The 9,886-nt window shown below is 45.0% G+C and overlaps 2 protein-coding genes across 2 annotated transcripts; both read right to left on the bottom strand.

Annotated features, from left to right (window-relative positions):
- Positions 1-430: 430 nt before the first annotated feature.
- On the bottom strand, positions 431-1,976 carry F5147DRAFT_658063 (uncharacterized protein; the record flags this gene model as incomplete). Its single annotated transcript, XM_041434370.1, has 8 exons — positions 431-475; positions 599-956; positions 1,013-1,063; positions 1,221-1,319; positions 1,403-1,430; positions 1,579-1,632; positions 1,700-1,785; positions 1,897-1,976. 8 exons carry the CDS (start codon positions 1,974-1,976, stop codon positions 431-433), a joined length of 801 nt encoding a protein of 266 aa, XP_041286375.1.
- Positions 1,977-4,926: 2,950 nt separating this feature from the next.
- Positions 4,927-7,260, bottom strand: F5147DRAFT_658064 (uncharacterized protein; the record flags this gene model as incomplete). The annotated part of the gene is made up of 5 exons (XM_041434371.1): positions 4,927-5,666; positions 5,713-5,793; positions 5,841-6,211; positions 6,328-6,407; positions 6,844-7,260. The coding sequence occupies 5 exons, from the start codon at positions 7,258-7,260 to the stop codon at positions 4,927-4,929; spliced, it is 1,689 nt and encodes a 562-aa protein (XP_041286376.1).
- Positions 7,261-9,886: the final 2,626 nt, after the last annotated feature.

Here is a 9,886-nt window from a genome sequence, read left to right on the forward strand (position 1 = left end):
GTATGGACGTTGATGGGGACATTATGATGGTATTCTCACCTCTACTTGTGTGGCTTAGTTTAATCTCAACCACTACAGGAAATACTTAACCTGGAGGAGGGATCAGATGGATATGTGGATGTTGATGCGGACGTCGTAATGGTATCCTCACCTCCCTCTACCCTTGTGATCCAGTTTAACATCATTCGCTAAAGGAAATACTTGAGCTGGAGGACAAATCGGACTCATGTATGGACATTGATGCGGATGTCGCCACGGTTAGCCCATCTTACTCTATTCTACTCCCTTCGATTTACTACTGTTTTTATTCTTGACAGGAGAACATGTTTATTGAACAGGTGTTATCAACGAAGGCAATCAAATGAACCATGAGTCTTACATATGATATAGCCAAGGAGAACTGAGGTCTAACTGCACAATAGTCCATATTCTAGTCAGTTTCCTGCTCTATACTTGTCCCGACATCCCAACTTGTCTATACAAATATCGCATACCACACCCCACTCCAATATTTGCCCAGTTAGTTTCTGCTGCTGATATTCACCCCACTCATCACTTTAATCTCAATTTTTTGTTGCCTCGTGTTAATGTTCCATACCAATATAATTAAACTCCATCCCTCATATTGTGTTAAGAAGATGTTACAGTAAGTCCTTGTGTGTGCTAATAGCTTGGCAGGGGTCAAGCTATAGGATGAAGATGTTACCACCTCATCATCCTCATCTGTGGCCCTCTCCTTTCCTGTAAACGCCCTCTTGGCGGCAGGAAGTTCTACAATTTCTACCTCATGTTCCTCATTCACGGCCCTGTCCTTTACTGTAAGTGCCCTCTTGGCAGTGGGTTCTACGATCTCCACATCATCATCTCTCGCCTTCCATCTTTCCTTGACTCTCTCCACCAGAGTTTTGAAGTACAATAGGGTGTCGGCTGGATCCTCAGGCTGCGTGTTGACTGGCCTGTTGTGACAGACTGTTTTCCTTGGGGCTTTGGCTTTTTCTTGGACACGACTGACATCCTTGCGAATGTTCTGACCTTTGGTGGTGCACCATCAGTGGGCTTTTGGCTGCATTGGGGTGCGGGTCATGTCATTGCAAGTTGTAGGAGATAGTATATCAAAAAGTGATGTGATGGTCGTAGGAGATAGACAAAAACATATGTATCTGTTGACTATTAGTAGTGAACTGGATACTGTGGTCGATGTTAAATATTTGTAATCATACTGTGGTGGACTATTGAATTGGTGAGTGGTCCCCCTGTTAAATTGAGTGAACCTCTCAGAGGGGTACTCAGAGGGCCACTTGTACATATATTCAACATATCTACAAATTATACACAAATTTATTGCATTGACAGATAATGATAATTTTTTAAATTTGTTTGCGGGCTTATCAGTTGGGCAGACCTTAAGTTTGATGTGACCTTAATCCTCCCTGTGGCCTTGGAAATGTCACATGAAATATGCATGAACAATTGTATCCTTGGAGACGTTTTAATATTTGTAACTAAATTTAGGAAATGAAGTTAATATGCAATGTATGCAGATTACAAAACAAATTTTCCTTTTTTTTCCGAACTTACTCTGAATTTGATCCTTATGCATATTTGTGATTTTATCCAGAAACTTTCCATCATCTGCACAATAGGCAAATAGGTAGAAACATGCATAATTTTTCTCAAGATATGTATCACATCTGTTCACAGAACTTTTCTGGCTGTGTCTCAGGTGTAAGCTCCAGTAGCTGAATGACAGTGTCATTGGGAATTTTGAGGACATCAGGCTTCCATCTGCATAATAGTATCAGCTGTCAAACCTAGAGTCTATTGTGAAACATACCCAAATGACTCTCACTTGTCATAACAGACAGAAAGAAACAATTTGAACACACTTTCACTTACTTGTGATGGCATGCAAATAGGCTTGTCATCAGCACTACCATCAACCTGTTCGAGTTGTGTGCCTTGCTTGCAGCAAACATATTTCAGAAAGCAAGTGATTTATCTCCAAGAATGCTTGCATGCACTCTGAACAGTGAACTTCTTGCCTACAAGTACATTAATCCATCATAAAGCTATTCAGATAGTGAAGCAGCAGTGCACACATCTGGAAGACATGAGTGCCATCTGAGAAGTAGATCATTTGATGGTGTCAAGTAGTCATTGAATGATCACTGTGATAATTTGAAGGCTGACTAGAATATAACAGCTTCAAAGAGATGGACTGAGTGAGTTGAAGTTAGTAATAAGACCAGACACAGGGAGTGATGCAGCCTTAAACCCAAACCACATCACCTGCAGATTATGCCTATCACAGTGGAACTTTTAAATGATTACTTTTCTAACTGACTCGGACATTGACTTGGAGTACAAAAATGATGGATGCTAACAGTCCCTTATTGCCATTGTCACTCCCGCTTCTTCCTGAAACCAAAAATTGGGCAGCAGAAATCCAAGCTGCACATGAGAATATCCAATGCACTTATAATCATGCTATCTAAGTTCTTTGAGCAGATGGAGCTGACCCCACTCCTATTGCTTTCTATGTGGATGTTATCTCATTAAATGCACTTCTAATCCTTGAAGCACTCATACCAGACAGTGACATTGACTTGTCAGAGTCTCTTCCAATTGAATGGCTAGTTAATACAGCCACAATACTTGGCTGCGTAGTTTCACATTTGGAACACCTAGGGACAACTGTAAACAAGGAGTAAGTCAAATTTTTGATAGAAATATGGTCCATGGATACTGTCACAGGATCTTACAGAGAGGAGCATAATGTTGATATACCAGAATTAACTAGAATTGAGAACACAGGAAAACAAGGATGGCCCAAAAAATAATAGATCTTGATTTCTTGATGGAGGCCACCTCTGCTCAACATCACATCAAGCATGTTGAGCTTATGAAGATTGTCAATGTTCATCTAGTAACACTACAGTGCTACATGTGTCAACATGGTATTGAAAGGTGTTATTCTAACTTTTATGACTGTGACCTTAATGCTCTAGTGAAGATATTCAAATGTCGTAGACCAGAGTCTGGTTTTTGGTACCTGGTTGGTTTTCTTCAACAACAAGGTGTCCACATACAACATAGGTGAATATGGCAATCAATACAATGAGTTGACAGAATTGGACACCACTTCAAACACCAACAAATCATTTGAAGAAGGAAATATAAAGTTAAACATTCTAATGCTCTTTGGCATCTGTATGGGCACCATAAATTAATTCGGTGGGGGTTTGTCATTCATGGATTCATTGATGGCTACTGCAGAACAGTATGTAATTATAAATTTACGAGTTGAAGTTGCTGATAACTTACTATCTAGGTGGTTGCATTAAGAATAAGCACAAATAATTGTGCTGCAACAGTCCTCAATTTATTTCTTGAAGCACAAGAAGAATATGGTATGCCATCACACATGTGAGGTGACCGTGATGGTGACACCAAGAGGTGCCAATCTACACAGTGCGTAGCTTCTGGAGTGGTTCATCCGCAGCTATTGATTAGTTGTTTAGGACGCAGACAAGGGGCATGTGCAAATGAAAGACATCCTACTAGAGATCGTAGATCTGCGATGATGTAGGGCTCGACATTTTCCTGACTTTTATCTATAATTTACAAACGCAGCATTTCTGACACTTGGCAGTGTGTCTTAATAACACATACTACAGTAACTTTTTTCCGATATATAGGGCCACCCGAAGTTGATGATCCACCCAGTGAGACGGGTCACCTGAGGTGGGCCCAAGGTATGGTCTAGTGGTCCATACCTTAGGGTGGGCCCAGTATGTGATATAAGTGTATCCATATTGATGGCAGGGCTGATATGAGTAGGTGAGATATAGGGATGGGCCCAGGTGCCTGTGTTGCCGAGATGGATAGTAGGGCCCGTATCAATAGGTGACATATAGGGATGGGCCCATGTAGATGTGCTGCCGAGATGGATGTATGGGTTCATATGACAATGCAATATATAGGGATGGGCCCATGTAAATGTGCTGCCAAAATGGATGTATGGGCCCATATGACAATGCAATATATAGGGATGGGCCCAGATAAATGTGCTACCGAAGTGAATGGCTCAGCCCATACAATTGTACCACCTGTAATCATTAACAGTAGGGCCGAGATGACAAGCCGAGATATAGGGACGGGCCCAGGTAACAGTGCTGCTGAGGTGAACAGTTGGGCCCATACAATAGTACTACGTATATTGATGGTGGGCCGAATAAATTGTGCTACCGTGATTGATCTATGAAGGTTCCCACCGGAATGTATTCACCCAATGCCACCTAAATGAATATGCAGCCGGGATCATTTCCTACCGAGATACACATACTGCCCACTTGACGACCATGCAATATATCTAAGTGCATATAGCAGTAGAGGTAGGTTTGCCCAAGATGGCCACTTTCCGTGAATTATACATGCTCAACAGGGTCTCACATGTAGGAGAGGAGGGTATTCAACCATTCAGTGCATCCAACCGGTGTCATTATACAACTGAAACACAGCTAACTCAGCAAGAAGCAGTCCGACTATGACAGGAAGTTATGCCAAATTCCAAAGCTACCTAGAGCTCATCTACATCTTCACATTACCTTCATTACATCAGCCTGGCCATATGCTCCCTGACGCTGATATACCGAGGTTGTATCATAGTCAAGTATCAAACAGGGATTATAACTATTAAAAGACATTGCATAGGAACTGCACCCAAATACTGATACTACTGATATTGTGGTGCAGAGGGACATTCTGCAACCAATGCTTAAATACCGGCAGGAACATGCATTAACATTGTCCATTGCAGCCAAGATACAATACATGATGCTATTATGTACAGAAAGACGCAGGTCATTGAGGTGACTACTAATGAACTAATATTGTACAACTAAATAGATAATCGAAACTATGTAACTACTTTGTACTGGATGGTGATGCCGAAGCAGTACCAGGTAAATCTGATGGACCAGCTGGGTCTGATGTCTTGGGCGACACATGCGACTCATCCCAAGCATGAGTGTACCTTCTACCAACATGTGACACCGATGGCTCATCTGTGGGAGCAGGTGCTGGAGGATTCCCAGGGAACCAAGATGGGGGGAGGGTGCCATAAGGAGAAGTACTGCTGCCGGCGATGGCAGGAGGCGCAAAGGATGGGTTGGGGTTGTTAGGTGGGCGGATGGAGTTGATGAGGCCAGCCAAGTTACCAGATATCATCAAGTTGTTCAGAGTCTTGATCTCCAGGTTGCTGACCTTGGCCTCAAGGAGAGCAAACTTTTTCTCCCAGTCCTGCTCCAATGCAGACACCCGCTTGCCCATCTGCGCATGCCAAGCCTGGGCCTGGTTGTTGGACACCTGAAGGTCATCCATTCTCCTCCCGAGCGCCTCCATACCAAGCAGAAGGTCTCTTGCTGTGACCTGAGGGAGAACAATGGGAGGAGGGTGTGCAGCAGCAGGAGGGGCATCAACCGATGTGGGCGGGCGAGCTGTATCTTCAACGTCCCCACCGAAAGGAAGAATTGGCACATCGGCCGGAGGATCCATAGGAGCACGTTGAATGGATGGGACTGGTACCTCCGGTTCCAAAGGAGTGATGAGGTCGATTAATGGGGTGTCTGCTTCAACCCCAAAATCAGCCAGAGGAAATTGCAAATCTGAGTCAAGTCAGTATTGATTGATTGTATTTGGCAGAAGACCTACCACTGTTCCTGGCCTCATCAAAAGGACCTTCTGCACTGATATCAATGAGGGGATGCTCAACATCAGCAGGAATAGGAACATCTGAAGAACATCAGTGTCAAGGAGTTCCAACCAGAAATAAAACTTACTGGTACTCCCGGGCTCCAGGATTGGAGCATGCATATCGATATCAACATCAGCTGACTGACCAACCTTGACGTCACCCTCCAAATCAGTCTTGGTAGGAGAAATGATCCTCATCCTCGCTCCAGAACGAGTTGCACGACCGACCAATCTCTTTGAGGGCACACAGGAGGTCGATGGTGCCGTTGATTTCGCAGGTTTGTGGCTGTGGGACTTCTTCTCCTTAGCCACTGCTTTAGATGTGGTTGCAGCCTTCTTCTTTGCTACTATATCCCGCAAAGCATCTTCGGCCTCGGGAATTAGCCTTACACATTTGACCTTCTTGTCCTCGCAGGCAGGACAGGTCTTACAAACCTCTTTGATCTTCCTACCGAGCCTAACAAGACAAGGCCGATCTTCTTTGATGCATCGAACGTGTTACAAACTCAGATAGAGTCTTCCATAACAACTCCAATAAAGGAGATCAAGAGTACGGTATTGGGTGACAATGACCAGAGGTAGAACTCTGGCGAAGTGATTGAGTAAAGGCTAGTCTCTTCGTGAAGAGCCAGATCAATAGGCACCCTCAGGTCCTAGTCAAGTATCGAGGAGAACTGAGTAGATTCAAGTTAAGGAGAATACAAGAGGTAGCTAGGGTTTATATATGTAAGGGAAGTATCCTCATGGTCTACATGAGGAAGGCTAGAAGCAAAACGGGGATCAAGAAGTATAGTACATGAGTAGTTCTGCAGGTGATGATGGGAAAATGATGGGGTCACTGTAACATTACCCCCCTGTCAATGTCTAAAGTCTCCGACTTCATTCACAATTTTGGTGGAGCTCTGGGTCCATATCAGCATCTTTAGCGAATTGGTTCTCGTATTCGTCCGCCTCATTGTCTCTTTTGTTTTCCCATAGTCTAAGTTGGTAATGGAATGCATGAGTGCCTGGTTTGGCGGAAATGATCTTGGTGCCATGAAGGTCAGGACAGTTAGCTGAGAGATGGTGTGGTTCATGCTTCATGCATACACAGCAGAAGTATTTGAGGCATTTGATCTGGCGATGCCCTTCCTCGCTGCAATAGCGGCAAGTGATGGTGGAATAATCTATGCCGTTGCAGTCGCGAAAGGTTTCTTCGGAGGGTGCACGGATGAACACAGAGGAGGACTCTTTGTCTTCGTCAAGAAGAGATGGAGTGGGGCAGATGGGATGGGATAAACCAGTACCGAAGATGAGGGTCTCTCTCTTCTTCTTGCGGTCTTGGCAGGGTTTTCTGAGGGATCGAACAGCGAGCTGGGAGTGAGGGGGTGCTGTAATGGGGGTATCATCGTCGGAGGACAAGGGGGAAACGGGGACAGTTTGGGTGAGCAGTTCAGGGGAACAGGTGATGGAATAATGTGAGGAGCGGAGATAGTCATCTGGTTTAGGGAAGTCAGGGAGAGACATTGCGGTCTCGATCCCTTTGTCCATAAGGCAAGGATAAGGAATTTAACTTTTACTTGCTGGGAGACGACGAGTCTGGCTTTGTCATTGAGCATCATGGTGTTGGTATAGGCGGTGGTGAGGTCTGCAGCGCGAAAAATAGTGATCTGAGCTAGTGCGTCAAGATCTTCGGAGAAAAATGATTTGAAAGGGAGTATGCAATTGCATGATAGGAGGGCTGCCTCGACGATGGCTTGTCTATCACAGAGGGCGAGGGAAGAGCGGTGAGATTTGAGGGAGAAGGAGGAGGAAGAGGAAGACTGGGGTATCCTTTCCATGACACGAGGAAGTGGCATTTTCCTTTTATGTTTCCCTTGTGGGCAAGAACAGCTTCTATTTCATATTCTTCATGTCTGTCAATGAGGTCAGGGGGAGGTTCAGGGTAATTGGGTCTGTGGATTTCTGTTTCTTGATAGGTTGATAACTCAGAGGCATGGAAGACGGGGTGTGATTTCCAGGAGGGAGGGAATCAGATCTTGAAAGTGATAGGGGACAAGACGGCTTCGACTTCAAAAGGGCCATAGTGTTTAGGGGCGAGTTTCTTTGAGGGGAGGTGTGTGATGAGATGCGCAGCAGATAGCCAAACTTTGTCTTTAGGTTTCCAGGGTACAAACTTCTTTCCAAATGTCCGATCAGCCATGCATTGCATAGCAAGGTTGTGACATGATATTGCTTCTTCTCGGATCTTCTGGAGGTGCTTGACTTGGTCTTCTGCTGCAGGAATGGAAGATTCAGGGAAGGCATAAGGGATTCCTTGTGGTTCATAGCCCATTATGAGGAAGAATGGGGAGGCATTGCGGGAGTCATGTTTTCGGTGGTTATGGACAAATTCTGCCATAGGAAGATGCTTGACCCATTCAGAGGGTGTGGATCGGCAGTAGATGTGGAGATAAGTTTCTAGTTCTTGGTTTAGATGTTTGGTCTGTCTGTCCATCTGGGGATGATAGGTGGTGGATAGGGCGACTTCATAGTCGAGGAGCCTTCCCAGTTCTTTTGCAAGCTTCAAGGCAAACTGAGGTCCTCTGTCAGAGATGATCTTGTCGTAAAGGCCGAATCTAAGAAAGACTTTCTTGAAAAAGAGTTGGGCAACTCCTTCAGCGGTGATGGTTTTCTTGCAGGGACAAAGAATTACCCCCTTTGTAAGGCCATGGTCTACCATGACCATGACAGAATTATAGCCTCCAGACTCTGGGAGGTCAGTGATTAGGTCTATGGAGATCTGCGAGAAGGGGCGAAGCGCAGTTGAAGGAATGGGATTCAGGGGTGGGGAGGAGGGGTGCGTGTTGGATTTCATTTGCTGACAAAGGGCGCAACCCTCTACGTATTTTTGGATAAAAGTGCCCATGCCAGTGTGACGCTCGGACCCACGCTGGGCAGGAACGAGTGTCTTTTGATACTCATGTCAAGGTCTATGGAAACTCATTGGATCCATGTCATTCCAGTCCTACTCTAGCAGTTCCTTCGGCCGATAGCCAACTGGCATACACCCACACTCAGATCTATCCTCTGTCCATGTCCTTTCTGTGTCCACCTATCTCCGTTGGTGCATGTTCATTTTCTCTCAGTTTGACTAAACACTATCAAGGGTTATTACATGTAACTGTGTATTCCGTTCCACACTCTCTCTCCTTACATATTACTTATCTGCCTCGTTTCATCGCTACAGTTCTCGCCTACGGGCTCTGGATGCTCATGCAGTAGGATAAAATCATGTGTGCTACATACAGTACTTTACTTCCCTTCCCTCAGATGCTACCTTTGTTTTGCGGAGTCACTTAGACATTCCTAGTATTATTGATTGATTGACAAGCCTTGTTCACTTCTCACTTTGAACCCATGTGTTCTTGACCGCTCTGAGAACGCGCCTCTAAGTTTCCTTACCTAGACTCTGCGCGGATCCGAACCGCTCTCAGTTTCTGACTTAGCATTTTCATACCTAGTTATACCTCAGCCTCAAACCTCATCTATACCTAGCTGCTACTTGCAGAACCACACTTTACCTAGAAACCCGTCGCTCTTTACCTAGGATCCTCTCATTTTCGGTCATTTCTCATCGCGCACTCACCGGACCTGCGGTCTCGCTTTTCCAAGGTCGACTTAGTTCTTTTCCGTTCTGTGTTTGCTCCCTTCGCACATTACTTGAAGGAAGTGCTTCATAGCAATCCTCTTGGGTCGAGATAGCACACCCGCACTCAGTTGGATTTATTAGTGCTCTAGCTTTCTTGCTGGCCAGTCACTATTACTTCTTGTCAATTGGAGCCTACCGCGAGGGGGTTATTTGAAGCTGGAACCAAGAACACTTAGATCCACGGAAACCCGTAATCTCTGCGCTTTGGATTTATCACAAGAAGATCTTTTCTACCTGGCATTACCCGATATCATAGAAGAAGAACCCAAAGCCGGCTCATCCAACCTGTGCTCTTGTTCATCATCCGAGGCATCAGTACTCCAGAATCTCACCTCCGACTCCCCTGACTCTGCACATTCATCATTAGAAAACCAGGAAGTAGAAGAAAAGGACTCCCCGTTCCCTGGAGCATTTAATATATCCCTCCCTCGCATTCCTTTCATTACCCTAGAAACCTCCCCT

This window comes from Suillus discolor (genome assembly GCF_016758755.1).
Source record: "Suillus discolor strain FC423 chromosome Unknown F5147scaffold_100, whole genome shotgun sequence".
NCBI lineage: Eukaryota > Fungi > Basidiomycota > Agaricomycetes > Boletales > Suillaceae > Suillus > Suillus discolor.